Source organism: Toxorhynchites rutilus, chromosome 3 (assembly GCF_029784135.1).
Source record: "Toxorhynchites rutilus septentrionalis strain SRP chromosome 3, ASM2978413v1, whole genome shotgun sequence".
NCBI lineage: Eukaryota > Metazoa > Arthropoda > Insecta > Diptera > Culicidae > Toxorhynchites > Toxorhynchites rutilus.
In genome coordinates, this window is record NC_073746.1 from 135,282,357 (window position 1) to 135,302,800 (window position 20,444).

At 39.4% G+C, this 20,444-nt stretch overlaps 1 protein-coding gene across 11 annotated transcripts in view; it reads left to right on the forward strand.

The window, feature by feature from the left end:
- LOC129776872 (protein disks lost) overlaps nucleotides 1-19,530 on the forward strand; it is a 654,166-nt gene extending 634,636 nt beyond the window's left edge. For 10 of the 11 annotated variants that reach the window (XM_055782770.1, XM_055782772.1, XM_055782764.1 and 7 more), the window contains 6 exons: nucleotides 6,476-7,483; nucleotides 7,572-7,698; nucleotides 14,286-14,582; nucleotides 14,685-14,912; nucleotides 15,214-15,398; nucleotides 18,599-18,964. In XM_055782770.1, the coding sequence (XP_055638745.1) occupies nucleotides 6,476-7,483; nucleotides 7,572-7,698; nucleotides 14,286-14,582; nucleotides 14,685-14,912; nucleotides 15,214-15,398; nucleotides 18,599-18,781 (2,028 nt within the window). In that variant the 3' untranslated portion in view covers nucleotides 18,782-18,964. Of the gene's footprint in view, nucleotides 1-6,475; nucleotides 7,484-7,571; nucleotides 7,699-14,285; nucleotides 14,583-14,684; nucleotides 14,913-15,213; nucleotides 15,399-18,598; nucleotides 18,965-19,416 lie in introns of those variants that run through there. The other variant, XR_008743174.1, reaches the window with a different exon arrangement.
- The last annotated feature ends 914 nt before the right edge of the window (nucleotides 19,531-20,444 follow it).

Consider the following 20,444-nt stretch of genomic DNA (forward strand, 5'->3'; position numbering starts at 1 on the left):
CGTGAAGCGTCCAATTTATGACGCGGAAAGAAAAACACACGATACGAATAACGCGAAAAACGAACAGAAAAATCAAACGACGATATCCAAGTTGGATTACCACTGGTGGGGTCCAATCTTAGATCGAAGTGCAGCGAAGCAAATTGAACTGAATTGCTCAACAATCCGATGCCGAATGAAAGTTTGCCTTTTTTTTTTTTTTTTTGCATTAAATTCATTTTATTTATAAACATTTAGAACTATCTATATTTATAGGTGACCGGAATAAATCGCCACAGTAAACAACTGCAACAGAAACAACCGCTTAGAAAAAGTGTAGTAGGCTAGAAATATTTGGCGCGGGAAAAACATCATGTGCCTCACATTTCTATTATAAATTTATTCTCTTGTTCTCGTTTTTCGAAATTTATTCTGAGGACAATGTAATGGGGACGAAGTCCCCATTTGGCGAGGATAAGGAATCGAGGCGGCCCATGCCGCCAAGATGACGCAATCCGAGTCCACCGCCGACCCGCCGTCGGAAGCGGCGGTGTCTCGCACGCAAACCTGGGATCCACTGATTGCCCGGTTAGTTTGAAACATAGGATACGATCCTTTAGCAATGTCCGACCGAGCTCTAGCGAGCGTCGGACGGTATACGTCTGCCCGGGGCGTTACGTTTGCCTGGGGCGATACGTTTGCCCGGTTAATTCTTGTTTTGAAATACAATACCGCGCCACAATATTTATAGCCTACTACACATTTTATAAGCGGTGGTTTCTGTTGCAGTCGTTTTCTGTGGCGATTTATTCCGGGAACCATATTTATATATATATTTTCTTTTTACATTGTAAGTGATTTAGCTTGTTTGCTTTTCAACTCTGGTACTGTTAGATTGGAAATTAGTTGTAAGTTAAGCACATCGCATATTTTTTTGTTTTCATTACACTACTGAGTAGTTTTGTTGATTTTAAATATAAATTTGATAACCTACATAAAATTTAATATCCTACTTAACCTAGTCTCATTACCTATAAAGGTTGTTGATAATAGTATGTTCAGAGTGCAAGCAGTCTTCTCGAAACTTATTTAATTTGGTGGCGAATCTACTTTCCAGTGTTTCAATCCCAGCCAGATCATGGACCTCTGATGTTCTTGTCCAGGGAGGAAGGTTGAGTATCATTCTAAGGAGTTTGTTTTGGATTCGCTGGAGCTTAAGCTGATGCGACTGGGCGCAGCTGCTCCAGATCGGCATACCATACTCAATCACCGGATAAATGATTTGTTTGTAGACAGCAAGTTTGTTACTCAGACACAGAGTGGACTTTCTATTTATGAGTGGGTATAATGATCTTATCATTATACCACACTTAGTCACGATTTTATCAATATGTTGTCTGAATAACAGCTTGCTGTCTAAGGTGACACCAAGATAAGTTACCTTGTTTGACCAATCCAAGGCATTGTTTCCCAAGCTGATCCTGAGGTCATCAGGCGGAACAAGTCGTGGGGATTTACAATATGGAAATATAATGGTCTGGGTTTTAGCCGCATTCACGCGAATCTTCCAGGTGTTATAATACTCAGACAGGACATCAAGGCCCCGCTGAAGTTTTGCTGTCAGAGCACGTGTTATTCGTCCCTTATAGACAATGGCCGTATCATCTGCGAACAGAGACAACTGGCCATCGCCTGGTAAGGGAGGAATATCTGACGTATATATATTAAATAGCAAAGGACCCAGGATGCTGCCTTGGGGCACCCCTGCAATGATATTCAATTCATCTGAACAAATATTATTCAGCGAGACCCTGAATGTTCTATCTGAAAGGTAGTTCCTGATTAGTTTAATCAGGAACACTGGAAAATGTCGCTGATGCAGCTTAAAAACCAGACCATCATGCCAGACATTGTCGAATGCCTTTTCGACATCCAACAATGCCATTGCTGTTGTTTTGGCGACTGATTTGTTCCGCCTAATGGTGTTTGTTACCCTAACCAGCTGATGGATTGTCGATCTACCATTCCTGAATCCGAATTGCTCGTCAGGGAAAATATTGTTTCGGATGGCGAAAACCGTGAGCCTGGAGCTAATCAGTTTTTCAAAAACCTTGGAGAGAGCATATAGTAAGCTGATTGGGCGATAGCTCTCAGCTGATGTTGGTATTTTCCCCGGCTTCAGGATAGGTACAACTTTAGCTGACTTCCACCGCGAGGGGAAGTAGCCAAGTTGTAAGCATCGATTAAAAATTGATGCGATATGTTGATACAACCTGGAGCTAACATGCTTTAGCTCCAGGTTGAAGATGTTATCGAAGCTGGGGGCCTTCATATTTTTTGAAGTTTTTATTTTAGCTTCAACCTCCTCAGCAGTTACTCTCTGCTCGTCATCCAAAGTTATTTGAGCCCGATCTACTTCAGCCACGGCTTCCACGACATCAGCTTCTCGGGGACTAAGCATGGTATGCCCTAGACTATGTGAGGTACAGAAATGATGGCCCAGTGCATTAGCTTTCTCTGCGGGGGTAATAAGGAGATCAGAACCAGGAGAACTGGGAATTAAGGGTGGGATTGGTTTGGGTTTGGTCTTGAGTATTTTGGATAATTTCCAGAAGGGACGGGAATAGGATGGGAGTTGACTCAATTTTTGGGAAAAAATTTTATTTTTGAGGTCCAAGATTCTGGCCTGGATCACTCTGGAAAGCTGATTCGCCATCAGCTTCTTTTCCTGGAGGTAAGTTCGCTGGAACTGCCTCCGGAAAATATTCCTTAGTCTTATAAGATATTTAGTAATATCGTCAATTTCGAGAAGACTACTTACACTCGGAACAAGTGGGATGTGCTGCTCTCGTGCTTTGCGTAATGCCTCTCCCACAATACCCAGCGAATTGTTTATGTCTTCTGGGCACTGCAAAGGATGGTTGAATTGCACTTCAGCGTCGACCGTTCGCTGAAAGCCTGACCAGTTGGCACGATGGTAGTTCCTACGCTGCAGACTCCTAGGAATCACCTGTTCACCTAGAATTAGCACCACCGGATAATGGTCGCTGCTCAGGTCGTGCACCACCATCGCCTGCTGAATGTTCATCATGTTGGTGACGAAGATGTCAAGGATGGATGGAGCTCCGGCGGGGGAAACGTACGTTGCTTCCTCGGGGCTCAGGATGTTGTAGTGCCCACAAGGAAGATCGTTGAATATGATTCTACCGTTTATATTTCGCCGGAGGTTCCCCCAGGCTTCATGTTTGGCGTTCAAATCACCAGCCAAGACGAATTTTCCTCTGTTCCGGGTAAGCGCGATGAAATCTCTTCTAAACTGCAGACTAGAGCCATCTCTTTCATTCACTTGGCGGGGACAGTACGCTGAAATGATGTTAATTGGCCCAGTTGTTGTTGTTATTTCGATGCCGATGGCCTCAATAATTTTGAGGTTGAAACTCTTCATTGTGAGGAACCTTAAGCCTCGCCTCACTGCTATAGCGACACCGCCCCCACGTGAACTAGTGCGATCCAGTCGAATAACGGAATAATTAGGAAGGTTGAAGTTTTTATTCGGCTTAAGATGAGTCTCAGTGATGGCTGCGATATCAATTTTATTGTTTCGAAGAAACTCTGCAAGCTCCAACTGTTTTGCTGCAAGGGAGCAGGCATTCCAGGTGATGATCCTAAGGTGATGGCTGTCCATATTTGTAAGCAAAGTCCATCATCATTGTGACTTGGTCCTGTTTTGTTTTACAGGCACGTAAAAGTCGTGTGAACTCGGCGAGGAGGGCACTCATTTGTTCCGGGGTGTACAGATCATCGGACTCTGTCTTTGTTGTTTGGTTTTTGCCTGCTACTACCTGGGCAAAGCTTAGCACTCCAGGGGGGCTTCCAATCGTTCGCGATGTTGACTGGGCCGACATGTTATCCCCACGGTTTGATGGTGTGATCATGCTGCTTCTGCTCGCTGTGGGAAGCGGAAGAGGCGTCAATACTGGAATATTTCTCCGTGAATGGGAATGTGGTGGTACATCCATTCGGTGGTTCTGCGAATTTCTCATGTTGCGATTATTATTAGCAGACGCTTTCTTCCGCTTCTCAATGAACTCTGCTCGCTTTAGGCATTGGCGACTGGTTGACGGGTGATCTTCTCCGCAATGTACGCACTTAGTGGTTGCATCCTCCTTTATGCATTCATTCGTATGATGATTGCCTCCGCAAGAATTGCATCGGCTTTGAACAAAACAATTTTTGGCACCATGTCCAAAATTGAGACAATTTGTGCACTGAGTGACATCACGATGGATGGGTTTGTAACGCTCCCATTTGACGATTGTGTGGTCAATATCTTTTATTTCGTTCAGCCCAGCCAAGTTGATTGAGCCACGCTCTAAATGAATGAGGTACAGTTGGTCCCGGTAGGTAAGATTTTTGTTGCGACGGTTGATTTTATGTACGGCCAACACCTTTAAATTACACTCAACTAAGCCGTCCTGCACTTCTTTTATTTCCATGTCCGGTAATCCCCTTAGCACAATTTTAAACGGCTTGTTTGCCGCAATATCGTGAGTGAAATACTCCAATTTTTTCCTCTTGAGGTATTCCTGAACGGCATTGTAATGTTTCACTTCCGGTACCATAATTTTATAACCGTCGGTGCACAAACTATACTTTGCTTGCAGACCCTTGGAAATGAGCAGCTTCATTTCTTCTCGGAATTTATCCGGGAAGCCTTTAGTGTAAAATGGAGGCATTTTCTCCTTTTTCGTAGTACTCCCGCTATCTTCCACTGGAAGCGCTGCAAACTTGTTGTTTGAAAGCAATTTTTGCACTCCTTCAGCCGGCTCATCGCCCAATTCCGCTTGAGAACGGGTCCGCTTCGCAGCATTTGGTTGCTCTTTACTAGAGCGTGGTTTCCCCATATCGTGGGTAAATGCACTTGCCGGAAGCAACGTGCGAAAAAGAACACGACGAAGTACGAACTAACGGTAATAAGTTTGTAAAAATCACGAGCTCTCCAAAATGCGACCGATCAGCACGAGAGAAGATCAACGAATCATGAAAGTTTGCCTTAGCGAGATCCACTGTTTATACTCTAGGCAAGTATTCCCCTTCATTCTTCTACTTTTTCTTTGTTCACGGAGACTTTGAATCCTACGATTTCCCCTCCGTTGGTCGTCGATAAGTTGCTCGTTATTGACAGCTCTGTTCGGGAAAGCACACAAATGGACAAAACAAAGGTATGGAAAAATGGAAACGCTTAAAGTTTTCATGAATTTTAACCATTTACAAACCAGGGGATTCTAATGTATAGCATATTAAACAAATCTTACGGAATTTCCGATTCTTTTGGTATGTAAACCGCCGAAATCCGTTCGCGACAAAAATAGTTATTAACGTTAACTTTATTTCATAAAAACGTGACCTGTTTTCTGATTTGCCACCCTTAATGAAAGACGTAGTTCTACGTCAAAAATAAATCTCTTAGCCTCTACCAATACACTCTAACGCGACAGGCTCATAATAAATCCGTTTTATATTCAAATTACGAAACTTTCGATGCTTCAACAGTACGTGGCCGGGAACTTGGGAATGCTTCCTTTTTGCGCTGCTCATCTCATCCGGTCCCATTAAACACCTGTTATTCTTAGACATCTAAATATACGAAGCGGAATTCCATGAAGCATTCTTATTCCACCGAATGACTTCGCCTTAATGTCAATATTTTACCACCAAGCGAACATGATCCAATCTAAAACCCACCCCCGCATTGAGTTAGATATTATTTATAGATCCGCCGACACAACATTTTTATATTCCGTTCTTAATCTATTATTAGTTCAGACAATAAAGCGATTTAATAGCGATGATAGTGTTATAAAAAAGTACCAATCGAAACAAATTTTCAATCTCCACTCGAATGATATAACATAAATCAATCCCATCACGGTGGAAAATAAAATCCCTTTCCGTTTCGATCGAATCAAAAAGTGCTATCACCCGTTTCACGCCAGTTCCATCAATATCCACGCTTGTATACACACTTTACACGAGCAAAGTGGCCGACCTCACCCCACATGACATATCTCGAGCGATTATCTTTTAATTGCAAATAAAAGGAAATTTCATCTCCTTCGACGTTTGATCTGAGTCTCTTTTGCCACGGGGCACCCCCGCATCGCGGAAGTCAATACGATGCATCCTTTCTTTATGTTTGCTACTTTCTTTCGTCCATTATCGTTACAGGATCTCCCCAATTTCTCATCCGTTCATATCCCGCCAAAGCCCGACTGCCGTCTTGGTTCCGAACTCGATTTTTATTTCCTCCCCAAAGCTGATTGTCATTCACTTTTCCGCCGTTTCGCTTCCAGGAAAATGCGTTGTCCCAGGCGGGCGGAGGGATCCTTAGAGAGTGATTGATGTGCCAAAGACGAAGGGAAAAGAATTCAATTTCTCAGCACTTGTTTATCTTGTCAATCCACTGCTGCTACACACTTTTCATTTTTCGTTACAGCTTTTGCCTCTGCTCGACGTGAAATCAATTCTGCTGAAAGCCATAGCGGAACGGAAGCTTATCATCACGGTGCCCTGGTTGGTTCAATATTTGGCGATGCTGGATGGTGTCACTCTCAGACTCGATTACTACAAGGAACTTTTCGATGTCCTGTATGAGCTGTACCTGAGAACGTCAGCGTACGAAAGTGGGTCCGAACGTAAGCTGCTGGTAACTCCCATGTCAAAGTTCATCATACGAGTCTGTCTGGGGTGGCTTTTCGAACATCCGAACATTCCGGAAGTATACTACAGCTATCGGCAGGAACGGAAATCTCAACTTTCGGTCGACGAAGGATTGCACAGCTACGCAAAGTTTGAGCTGCTCGTCGACAATGCGCTTTCTGAAGACTTCACCACAAGCAAAAATCTAGTTTTGACCAAAATCAAAGGCCGAGACGAGGAAGGAACATTCAGCTGTGACGTGAAACCGTTGGAAGAGAAATCATTGGATATCAGAACGCTCGTGCAGCAAAGTGGTTTTCACCCCAAGAGCGATGATATTTCTCTCAATCCCATCCTGGAAAGTATCCTGAATGCCGCCTGTCCATTCCTGGCCGACTTCCGAGTCTCGATGATGCCTTCGAAACTCGAGAAAAGCGTCTCCCGTTCCGGACGTTACCGCCATATCACTACTAAATACGCCGGGGCCACAGCACTAACCAGTAATCAAAAAGCTACAAACGACCAGTACAAACTGCTGGAGGCTTTCCTCCAGTCGCAGAGTCTATCGGTCCGACGCACAATCGAGTTCGTAATCGAGCGGGCCTCTTCGGCGGCGATAAAAGACTTCCAGGTATCGCAAATCTTACCGCAAAAGAGGAACATCACCGATCAAATCGCTTCCGTTCAGGCGCAATCCGTTGCCAAGACCACCCAACAGATTAACAGCATATGCTCGGTCGGTCTGGCCGACATCAATGCCATGTGGGACGCGCAAATTCCACCGATGCTCACGAGAAGGATAAAGGTTGGTAGCGAGCGGCGCCAACACACACACACACACACACATACACTGTTTGTGTGCATAAATAATAGATTTTGATTTTCTGTTGTAGGAAGGATTTGATGCATTGCTCCCCAGCGAAACTCTGGAGCCGGTGAAACGAACGTGCATCAATCTTGCGCTAGAGCGGTGCCTTGTCAAGACTAACGAATGGCGTCAGATGTACATGCTGGAACTAGGTGAGTGTTGCGTGTCTGTTCCCTTGGGGAGTGTGTGTATGCGTATGTGTGCCATTCGTGTCAGCTATCAATCAAGGTTAAGTTGAAGCTTTCAATGAAATGGATGTTTCATAGTGAAACTACCCGATTCCTTGTGAGCGCTATAAATTTCACTGCGAGAGGTACATTTGTTCTAAGCATTCCATATTTTTTCCCAAATGTATCGAATAAGTGTCACATTGCTCAACATAATTTGGCATCATATAAATTGAGTTGACTTTATTAATCAACATATAGTTCCGCTGCATTTTGAGTGACGTAAATAGGAAAAAGAATTCACTAGGCACTACTAAAGGGTGTGTCACATCAAATTGCATCACGGAAAAAACGCTGTACAAATTCGCCCAGTAGACCGATCCTTTTGAAAATTTTAGACAGTAAAATAAAAACTATTAAACAACTTTTGGCATTTTCTTTTTATTTATACTTCGAGCCCAAGCCCGTATGCTCGCACCTTCCTTTTTACCTCGTCCATAAGGTTCTGTACAACGTCCATAAGGTTCTGTACCACTCCAACACGTCCTTTGAATAGTGGCACGAAGCGAGTTCCGGCCAGAAGATAGGTCGGGCCCTCGTGCTGCTTCAATAGTGGTAGTAAGCGCTTCTGTAGGCACTCCTTAAGGTAAACCTGCCCGTTTACCGTGTCGGTCATCACGAAGGGGACGCTCCGCTTTCCGCAAGAGCAGATCGCTTGCCACACTATGTACTTTTTGGCAAACTTGGATAGTTTCTGCTTGCGAATCTCCTCCGGAACGCTGAATTTGTCCTCTGCGGAGAAGAACAACAGGCCCGGTAGCTGACGAAAGTCCGCTTTGATGTAGGTTTCGTCGTCCACTACCAGGCAATGCGGCTTCGTCAGCATTTCGGTATACAGCTTCCGGGCTCGCGTCTTCCCCACCATGTTTTGCCTTTCATCGCGGTTAGGAGCCTTCTGAACCTTGTATGTACGCAGGCCCTCCCGCTGCTTGGTCCGCTGGACGAATGAACTTGACAAATTCAGCTTATTGGCGACATCCCGCACCGAACTTCTCGGATCACGTCTAAACTGCTTAACTACGCGCTTGTGATCTTTTTCACTGACGAAGCATCCATTTTTGGCGTTCTTCACCTTCCGGTCGATGGTTAGGTTCTCGAAGTATCGTTTTAGTACTCTGCTGACCGTGGATTGGACGATTCCCAACATCTTACCGATGTCCCGATGTGACAACTCCGGATTCTCGAAATGAGTGCGCAGGATTAATTCACGACGCTCTTTTTCGTTCGACGACATTTTTCCAAATTTACGAAAAATTGACAGTGAAGCATGGCCAACGTGATCTATACCCTCTTATCTGATTATAAGCGAAAGCTGAAGATATAATTCCTAAAAATTTAATTTCTACAGCGTTTTTTCCGTGATGCAATTTGATGTGACATACCCTTTACTCGTTCGACAAATCTAACTATCTATACTAGTGTAGGGGAAATGCATGTAAAATGAACACCTGTATAACTTTCGATTATTTCCTCATAAAATATTGGGTTGCCCGAGAAGTAATTGCCAATTTTATTCATTACAAATAATTTTTTTTGTACATAGAATGAACACATGAACGACAAACAAAGAATCATCAATCCATCATGAAAGGACTGAGCAATAAGCGTTTAAAATTGGACAATTTTCACGATGTACTCGATTTTAGATTTTTAATTCGCTTATATAGGGGGAGTGGTGGCATAGTGGTCACCCTAAAGAATATGTCCATTTCCAGCGTCCACATACCGCTACAATTCCCGTTTTTCTAAGAATATTATATTTCAACTCATTGTTGTTCAAGATAGCATATGGCTTTTACTATAAAAATTTTAAATAGTACATATTTCATCATTTGGGAAAAAGGTGAAAAATCTAACGTTTTTTTGCTTGAAGGTAAAGTGGTCACCTAGTGAGGGCAAAGTGGTCACTTGCACGTATCAAGCTAAATGGGATAGATTTATGCGTTGTTTTCGTCCAAATTTGTTTAAATCATATTCGATATAGTAGGTGCATGCAGTGTTGCCACATTTTAATCGGAATCAGAGAAAATCTTTCTCATCTGTACTTTTTTTTCTAAAAAATCTGTGCCATCGAAAATATTTGTTGAAAAAATAAAAAACTATGGATGGGTTATACCTATGATACAACCGCAAGGTTGACGTAAGACTGCCATTGGCTTAGTAATCATTTGTGTTTTTTAAATTAGCATTAATCGCACCTCGGATGTTCCTCATTGGGTACGATATCGCTGCTACGCAGAGCTATCTTTTGAATGTATTGATTAAACTAGTGAATGAATGAAACAATTTACGAATTCAATTGCAAACAAATCCCAATTTAGGTCAATTCATACATTATGGTAGTGGCAGCAAATAGTTATCAACATTTTGCCTAATCACCAAACGGTATGCGTAGAAGTTGTACCCGCTTTTGTAGACCGTGTTAGCAAAACGAATTCCGCAGTGTAAAAATGCATGGGAGTATAAAAGTACTGCCAAGATCTGCAATGCCGATTTTCCCAACTTATTGGTTTCGGAATCTGTGTTAGGAAAAAACATTCCGATTTGCAAAAATGTAAGCGAGTACAAAAGTACTCGCAGCTTGCATCTCATTTGCAATGCCAATTTCCCACGCTCCATAGTTTTGAAATCCGTGTTAGGGATATATTCCAATTTGAAGAAACGCACACGAGTAAAAAGTACCCACAACTTGCATCTAATTTGCAATACCAGTTTCCCCAGGCTCCATGATTTGGAAGTCTGTGTTAGGGATAGAGACGTCGGTTAATCGTTCGATTAATTCAAATAATCGAATATCTGAAAATCAAAATCAAAAACTTTGAATACATCGAATAATTGTCACTGTAATCGCGATTAATGAAAGAAGGAAACTTCCTCAAGGTTAATGCATTTGTAGGTTAAGAATTAGGCTACATATTTTTTTTTTATCTAACCATCTAACATCGACAACCCGATAGACCACGAGACCAGAATGATAACGTGATACGTGATTATTACAAGAAATAAATATTCGCCCGATTAATCGAATATTGAAAGACAATTATTCGAATCAATCGAATATTGAAAAATGTCCCAACGATTAATCGATAATCGAATAAATGAAAATTTCAGACATCACTAGTTAGGGAAACATTCCGATTTTTAAAAACGCAAACGAGTACAAAAGTACCCGTTGCTTGCATCTAACTTGCAATGCCACTTTCCCCTGGCTCCATGGTTTTGAAGCCTATATTAGGGAAACATCCGGATTTACAAAAACGCAAACGAGTACAAAAGTACCCGCTGATCGCATCTAATTTGCAATGCCAGTATCCCCAGGTCCCATGGTTTTGTAGTCTGTGTTAAGGAAACATTCCGATTTGCAAAAACGCAAACGAGTACAAAAGTACCCGCTGCTTGTATCTATTTTGCAATGCCGATTCCCCCAGACTCCATGGTTTTGAAATCTGTGTTAGGGAAACATTCCGATTTGCAAAAGCGAAAACGAGTACAAAAGTTCTCGCTGCTTGCATCTAATTTGCAATACCAGTTTCCCCGGGCTCCATGGTTTTGAAGTCTGTGTTAGGGAAACATCCGTTCATTCCAGCGATGGTACCTCAATCGTTATGCAATCATAACTGACTGGATTTCCGAGCGACACACGCTTTTATACCGATTTGTGTAATTTCAAAAGCCTGTTTTGAAAACAATTTTAAGGCAATTGAAACAAGTTTTTGGATCAAAAAGTATGAAGCATTGAACTCGTAGACATTTTATCTTTCGAATGAAGTGTATATCATACCATTTCGTTCAGTTGTTTAGGAGCTGTTAACGCTCAAAATCTCGTTCTCCGGCGTAACGCTTTCGTTTTCGAAACTTTGAACTTACACCCCAGTATAGAAATGAAAGACGTAGTCCTACGTCAAAACAAATTTATTAGGATGAAAAAATACTCAATACACACATCTTATACATTTCCATTGTAGAATCCTTGAAACCCTTCTCACACAACGTTAATTCTTGTCAAATTGAAAATTTTTATTTTTTTTTCTCATTTGCTTGATCAGCTCCATGAAAAAACTGCGACAAATATCTTTTGAAATGATCTGATCAATCATTGCATTGTAAATGCTTTTATGAACAGCAGCACCAAGCGATAATGCGGCGAAAAATTCGTCATTGATGTTGCTTTGTTCAAATGTATGAATTTTCACACGTGAAAAAAATCGGTACCAATCTGTACCTTTTGACAAAAATCTGTAATCTGTACAGTACAGAATCTGTATCAAAAATGGGTACTGGGTACATATATGAAATAAGCTTGGTCTATTCAGCTAGAGTCTCAATTCAAATTTTTTCATGCGTACGAAAACTTTGTAAGGAACACATAACTTTCCGCATAATGAAGCTTGGTTTGGTTGGAGTGACATTTTTTTTTATTTTTCAAACCACAAAAGGAACCTCTTCAAGAGCATAATGTGATTAGGTATATTAACTTTAGTAACATAACAATGTAAGTGGTTATGTACCTATGACCACTTAGCCCCCAAACATCAAAGTAAATTCTATGCTAATTAATCGCTGAGATTAAACAAAATATCTGTTCACCTCTCCTAGAATATGTGAACAGTCGTCCCAACTGATGATTTGTCCAATATATCAGATTGAATAAACTAAATTTCACGATAAATTCCTTAGATACACACAGTACTACGGCCGAATGGCTACAGAGAGAGCAATTTCTGTTTTTATTTATATTTCGACATGCGACAGCTCTACTGAAGTACAGGGTGACTCAAATTTCATAAAATTCTTCAAACATAAGGTGCCTATTAATACGGTTTCAATAGTCAATAGTTATACTTCCAAACAAGCATGTGACCACTTTGCCCCCACTGACCAATTTACCTCCACTACCCCTACCGATTGGAGTGATTTCCGCAATAAAATACCTTCTTCACACAAATTACTATTTTAAAATTAAAATTTAACACTTACCACTTTGACGTCACTTTGAACCAGGAAAGAATGCGCGGAAATTGTAACCCAATAAAACCCAAACTTTAGAATGCATCGAACATTATGGAATAACCCTGTATTGAAAGTTTTGATGGCCTAAAAAAGGTCGTTGTTTCATACATTTTGTCAAATATATACCGGGAATTTGTAAATTGAAATCCTTCCGCTGAAAATTTTTAATTTGGTGCTACTGTCAGTGGTCCTAATGTCAATTTAGAGCGTAATGTGTAATTTAGTTTGTTTACAGCGTCAATAAGAACAAGTAAACTTTTTTTTTTTGCTCGGCAATTTTTGATATGGATAATTCTGTTGGTCAAAGATATGGTGTAAGATTTTGTGTTGAAAAAAAAAATCTTGTGCCGAAACGTTGAAAATGTTGCAGAATACATTTGGTGACTAAGTCGATAACACAGGTGTATGAATGGTATAACGCATTCAAAGACGGCCGTGAAGAGATGAACGATTTTCCACGTCAAGGACAACCATCCACCTCTTCAACTGATGGGAAATGGAGCAAACAAAAGGAGTGCTGTTCGGAAATCGTCATTGAAGTTTGAGAGAGAGCCCGTGAATTAAATATCTCTCACGAGACCGTTGTTCATATTTTGGTTGATGTTTTTATCATAAAAAAGACGTAGCACGACTAGTGCCGACAGAAACAAAATGCAAAATTGTCCGGAAAATATTGATTTGTCTGCAAGCTTGGGAAATGACATACAAAATGACGAATTGTCCAACGTTAACTCCAACTATTCTCCTTTTAACGGACAATTGGGAAAAATCTGCAGTTTTTAAGGTGGTCCAAGAACCGACCCAATGTTTGATTTCCATTATATTAAATTATCGCCATATCACGAGAACGGTAAATTCTAGTAAATTCTATGCTACTTTTCTCAATTGATTACAATATTACAAAGCATTGAAATTTCGTAAATTTTTTTAAACTTCATAAAAAAATCAATTCAATTCATTCGAGAGATAGGCAAAATCAAATAGTAGGGAAGCGTAGAAACGCTATAAGATGACTATTTAACATGAATATCGTTACACGAGTCCGATTCAATGTGAAGATGGTCACGCCAATCTTCTGTACATCATTCAAAACATATTTTCTGAATATATGCTGGATGCGTTCCCATTCGGATACAGATTTAAAGTAGAAAAGATTTTTCCTTACACTAACACACGCGCATGGGTGGAATAATATACTTGGTTATTTGGTGGTTCGTAAAGTTTAGCCCTCCTTTAGATAATTTTGATAATTGGTTTAATTTCAGGGTTGTCATTTCATAATATGGAATGTTTCACAATCGGATAATATGTAAAATTCATTAAATTTGTTTATGAAAATGTAATTCCATTATGACAACCTTCCGTTCTTCTTAAGCAAATTCGCTTTTATCGCAGAAGAATGCAATACCCCTAATATGTTTTACGAACTCCCCGTATAATAACATTCTTGAACGAACAGTATAATAATACAATAATCCTATTTCTTATTTCCACTCGATTAGATCTATTCTGCAAAAACATCCCAGCCGAGGCTGTGAAGGCGACGAAGAATGACTCGAGTAAACAAATCACGACATCGCCTCTCACGGTAAGGCTCGATCGGACGCCACAGCACACAACCGCGTTCGAGCAGCTTCAGAACCTGGTCCACTCGGCAGCATCATATCCGGACGAGCTGAATCAGGGTCAATTAGGACAGTTTCTTACCCTCATACGGCGCTATTTAGACGAGCAAGGTGGAACCCATGCGATGAATAAAACACTAGCATTTATGGTGCTGCAACTCGCACTGCTTCTGGGTGAGTGAAGGTCGAGTGTACGTGACGGACGTGCAGAATAAGTAGACTGATTATACCCCGACACTAATCCGATTTAACGATTCGCTTCCTTTTTCGTTGCAGTTATCAACCGATGTGATTTAATTGTACCTGAGATAGTACAAAGTTTGTTGGCTGTTTGGAAGCACCGAAAGTTGATTGAGTTTTGTGAGATTCCCGAAGCTCTGAGCGAAGACGCCGAGCAGCAGGAAATTGACAAGTTAATTATGAGTGATACGTCTGCCGATGGTGAGAGGTCAATTTTATGCGAGGAGGATATTTTACGCATCAGACGCAAAAAGCAACAGACAGGTGGGTACAAGATCAAATCACAGTTAAATGCAAACAACATTCGAAACAAGATTAGAAACTTTCTGCTAAACTCAATTCGAGTAATAAGACCGACACATAATGAATTCAGTAAAGTTTCCTCTAACTAATTCGGCCAACTTCCACCATTAATTGATTTACGCTCTTCACCCTTGTTTACTCCCTGCGTGTTTTTCGGAATAAAACTCAATCCACTGCTGCTGCTATTGCTACCACTGATGATGATGGTGATGCTGTACGAATGGTCCAATCTCCCTCTCTCTTGGATGGCGAATTCATGCAGAGGCCAACTACATCTTCTCGACGCTGGTTAGCAATCGCGCTATCCGAATGATGGCGGCCAGAAACACTGACGAAGTGTTTGCATGCTTTGCTAATTTGATCAACAGTCTGGTGGACAGTAAACTGATCAGCATCCGGCTGCTGAACGAACAGTTTGTGAAAATATTCAACGAGAATTGGGAACAGGTAAATACAATACAAGCTTCTTGCAATGCATGGAAAATTGAAATATGAACAGCGAATGGAAAACGTCTTATGCCGTAACAGTATAATATGGAGACGTTTGATTGTTCGTAAGTGTTCAAAAACAACAAAGTATCATGTTGCTCCACCATAGAGCAATTCCACGCCAACTCAGCCAAAAAACAGCAAATTTTGACCCGACCTTCTCCGACATTTTTTACTTACTTATGATGGGAGCTTTCCAAAAACACAATTTTCATTATCATATGACCAATTTAAATTACGATTGATTTTTGAAAAGGGCGTAATCGAAATCATTGGACTTTCTTTAAAAAAAATCGTAACTCGATATCCAGATGTCTCATCAAAATATGATGTTCGACAGAGTTGTTTGAAAATCAATGAACTATTTATGAAAATTAACATTTCAAACGCACTGTTCCAAAAATCTTACTCAAACATTGAATTTTATTTTAAAAACATTAATATCTCAGAACACGACCCTCCCTCACCCTTCGATATTTTTTTGTATATTTTTATTAGAAAGTCCTTCCAATTTAACAAAGTTTGATGAACAGTGGTGCTATGGTAAACTCTCCTGAATGGAGATACCAATTTTTGGAAATTTATGAAATTTCGGTTCTTTGTGAAATTTTAGCTTTATGAGAAAAGTAACGCAATAAATCGATTCTACACGCAATTTTGCATGAAAAACTATATAAAGTTTATGGTCCTAAGACTGACCACTTTCGATATACACTCGACGAAAAAAGTTGAGGAACAGAGTGCGAGGTCGGAAATTTTAAGTGAATTTTGACATGCTGTAACTTCGTGAAAAATCAACGCATATTGATGGGATGTCCATCATTTTTCAGGAGAATTAGAAAATTTTACGTACATATTTTTATTTCGGTGTGTATAGGTGTAGTGGACAACAATATCGGTAAGAAATGAAAAATCTATTATTCTCTGTTTTATCAAAGGTTTTCCGGACTAACACAATTTTTGCCAATCAAATCAACAGCAAATCCAATTAACCTTATCAACCAGCTTTCATTTGGTTTCTAGAACGTTCCTGTAGGACCTTCCCATACAGAGATATTTTAGTTTCAATAAAAAATTACCCATTCGTCTTTGATGATGAATAATTTAATAAACAACCATCCCAATAAATGCTGCACAAGGGTATAGTATTTGTGTGAATTGTAATGATGTATCATCATTTGAAGAAAAAACTTTCATATTCAATGAATAAAAAAATGTTATAGAGGTAGCTTTTGAGCAGTGGGTGTCAACTGATAGATGTAAAATTGAATTGAATAAAATATCTTCTGAAGAATTTTGCTCGTGTTTTGTGAAGAAATCTGCTATATTGATACATCACGATTTCATTAAAAATGAACAAGCAAGATTTTCAAAAACAAGAAAACAATGTTTGGCAGAAGGAGAAGTTATGATAATATGTGATTTTTCCGAAAATTATACTTTCGTTTTACAAGATGAGGTTCAGAGCTATCATTGGAATAATTCCCAGTGATAATGGTACACTACAGAACTTGAGGTTTATTGTTTATTTCGGAGGTTTTGAAACATGATGCCTATGCAGTACAGTTGTTTATATCGAAATTATTGGGGCATTTGAAATCGACTATATCTATAAAAAAAGTGTATCTTTATGTCAGATGGTGCTGCTTCTCAGTACAAGAATAGAAAAAAACTTTGCTAGTCTATGTTAATTTACGAGAAGCTATGGTTTAGAAGTTGAATGGAATTTTTTTTGGCAACTTCACATGGCGGAAGTCCATGTGAAGCAATAGGAGGAACTTTTAAACGAATGGCAAGAAGAGCTAGTTAGGCAAGGCAGCATGAGCATCCGCTAAAAAATTCAAAAGAACTTTATGATTGGGCCGATGATTGTAAGCACAATTTTAAAACTAAAATAAAATAAATATTAAAATATTCTTTTGTATCTATTGCTTTTTTTCTTCACAAATATAAATGGTATGTGAATGAATTTTCGATGGAAATAACAATAAAAAAATTCTCCGACATCGCATAGAAATTTCACTGACATCGTTTTCACTATAAAAAAAATGGTTATATCTCGACAACGGTTGGTCCTAGAGCAAAACGTTTTATGTAGATTATCATGTTTAATCGTATATAGATTTCATTTTTTTATTACTTTTCTTAAATTCAAGTTTTGAAATTTCATATATTTTCAAAAATTCATATCTCGATTTTGGTGAATTTACCACAGCATCACTGTATATCAAACTTTGTTAAAATGAAAGGGGTTTCCACTAAAAATATACAAAAAAATATCGAAGGGGGGAGGTGTGTTTTGAAATAGAAAAGTTTTTATATTAAATTCAATTTTTGAGTAAAATTTTTCAACAGTGCATTTGGAATGTTATTTTTCCTAAATAGTTTATTGTTTTTCAACAACTTTGTCGAATATCATATTTTAACCAGACATCTGGATTTTGAGTTACGATTTTTTGAAAGAAAGTTCGATGATTTCGCTTATTCCCTTTTCAAATATCAGTCGTATTTTAATTTGATCATATGATAATGGAAATTGTGTTTTTGGGAAGCTTCCATCATAAGTACCAAGTTTTAGAGAAAAAAAAGGTCGGGTCAGCAGCCAACTGATTTGGCGTGGAATTGCTCCATATGAAAAGTTTTTTCTTCAAAATTAATTCATTTTTCGAAATTTTAAATTAAACTTTCCTGGAATAAAAACATGACTTTCGAAAATAGGGAAAATGTAATTGTCCGATCCTCTCTCACTGTTTCATGGAACAGAAACAAGTGCTCAGAATGCTAGCAGAAACATAAAAATAAATCAAAATGTTTATTTATCATATGACAATCCCTTTGCTTTTGCTTGCCGCACCTAAAAATCGATGAATCTATAATGGAACTCAGTGCAGCACTGCAGCCCCTGCATTGAGTTGATTGGATTAAACCTATGGGGACCGTACCGGGCGGCATTTAATACTATTACTGGGGCTTTTCATTTGCATTCCTCTGCCCAGCTGTTCGGGAAAATCTAGCTCCCGCAACAAGTGTGAATACGACTGACAGAGGTTGGCTGGAGCATTATGAGATTTACTGCCCTCGGACGGGAGAAAGTTGTACACTCGAATAACGGCTAATTTATGCTAATTGTGATCTACTTTAATTAAAATCATTCCCAGCGCACACTGGAGCGTCTCTCGCGACTGATGGATGCCGTCCGGCGTGGTAGCAGCCTTCCAGGTAACTCATTTGTCGAGGGCCACCTTGCCCAAGGACACAGACAACCGAACGCCAACGATACGCACTCGCAACTGTTCCTGGAGATGCTTTCTGATTTGGCACGTGAGATCGAGGATTTCTGATGGTTGATTACATCGCATTTCACCGTTGTTGGCTTCCCGTTGGTGAATATGGATGATGCCATTTACCCGGGAGACGAGGTATGTTGAACGTATTTCGACTTAAAGCATTGATTGAGTATTTTTGTACTCAAAAATTTAACGTTTCATGCTACAGCATGTCATTTTGAAATTTCATTTATATTTTCTGACTTTTCGTTTGTAATAAAAATAGTTAAATTACATTTTGTAAATATTTTTGTAGTTATGATCAACAATATCACATCCAATTAATTTATCTAGTAAAAAGTTTGAATGTTTATACTGGGTTGAAAAAAGTAGTCAAAGCTAGTTTGTTTCTACAAGTGATCAAAATAACTGCTTCGGGTATAGTACCAATTCTTTCACATACATTCAAAATAGGAACCTCGAATAGCAATTTATGTCAATCGTTTTTTCAACGTTCGATGTTTAAATACATTAAACTTTGATAAATTAATAAACAATAACTACTTGTGTTACAGTTAAGTATTATGCATTGGAAGTAGTGAAAATATGCTTCCTGCTAAACGGTTCAGCTTTGAAAAATATTCGCAATACTTGTCAATATATTACTAATTTTAACGTTTTAACCCAATCTCACCCCCATTCTTACCCAGAGGCGATGCGTGACCAAGCGAGCTATCCGTTCAATCATCAATGGTATGTGTATTTTCTATCGTGTACATCGGATTCGTTCAGCAAACAGAAAATAAAACTTTGAACCTCAAATATCATTTTTACGCAAGACAGCGCATTAGTAGTAGTGATCACTTCGTACATAGCTGACTGCATTTGCCATGTCGCACTTGATGATGTAGAAAAGTCTTTGAATGACGGTGAGTTCAGATGAAAGGTTTGAGCTCGGTAGTCATTACTGCTTTTCAGATGAAACTCTTCACGGTAGGCAAGTCATCTACAAATGTGAAATAATAAAAAAAAATCTTTTGTTTTTTCTGTAAATGTCTACATGTCCTACGAGACAGTATCCGGACTAAAAATATAACGGTATCTTTTTTAGTTTTCTCAGAGCGTTTTTGTTATATTCATCCGTTCTGTCCAACGCAATCTACTTTTCACGTGTTCAGTTCTGCTGTACTTCATTTGTTCCCAAAAAGTCCGCTCACGATCAGTTCGATGGCAATCTACTATTCTTGAAAAAATAACGACCGTTCGTTCAATCTTTTTGGCGAACCAGTTCTCCAGTTCGTGAAAAAATATAAATAAATTTCCTATCTAATGGTATATAATATGATGTATATCGCAATAACGATTCTGCGTAATATGCATTCGAAATTCCTTGATTTTTCGTTACGTAGACGTCCTACTTCAAAATCAATAAAATGGCAGAGTTTCAAACTCATGACCTTTGCGTCTATGATCTTCCATCGAATCATTTACTCCGTTAAGTCATTTAAAAATGTAATGCCAAGTAGTCAAACATGAGCTTATCGTTTCTCTGGTATACTATATGTGTAATTCGCCTAACCGGGAATCCACCATTTCGCTTCTACGCTGGGGTAAATATGAATGATTGAACAAAAGCTTTAATTTGGTCTAAATAATCTTTTATACAACGTATAGTTCAGCATATTGTCTTGCTTAGCACTCAATACTATTGTTCTACCATTTATCAACTGACTAGTTT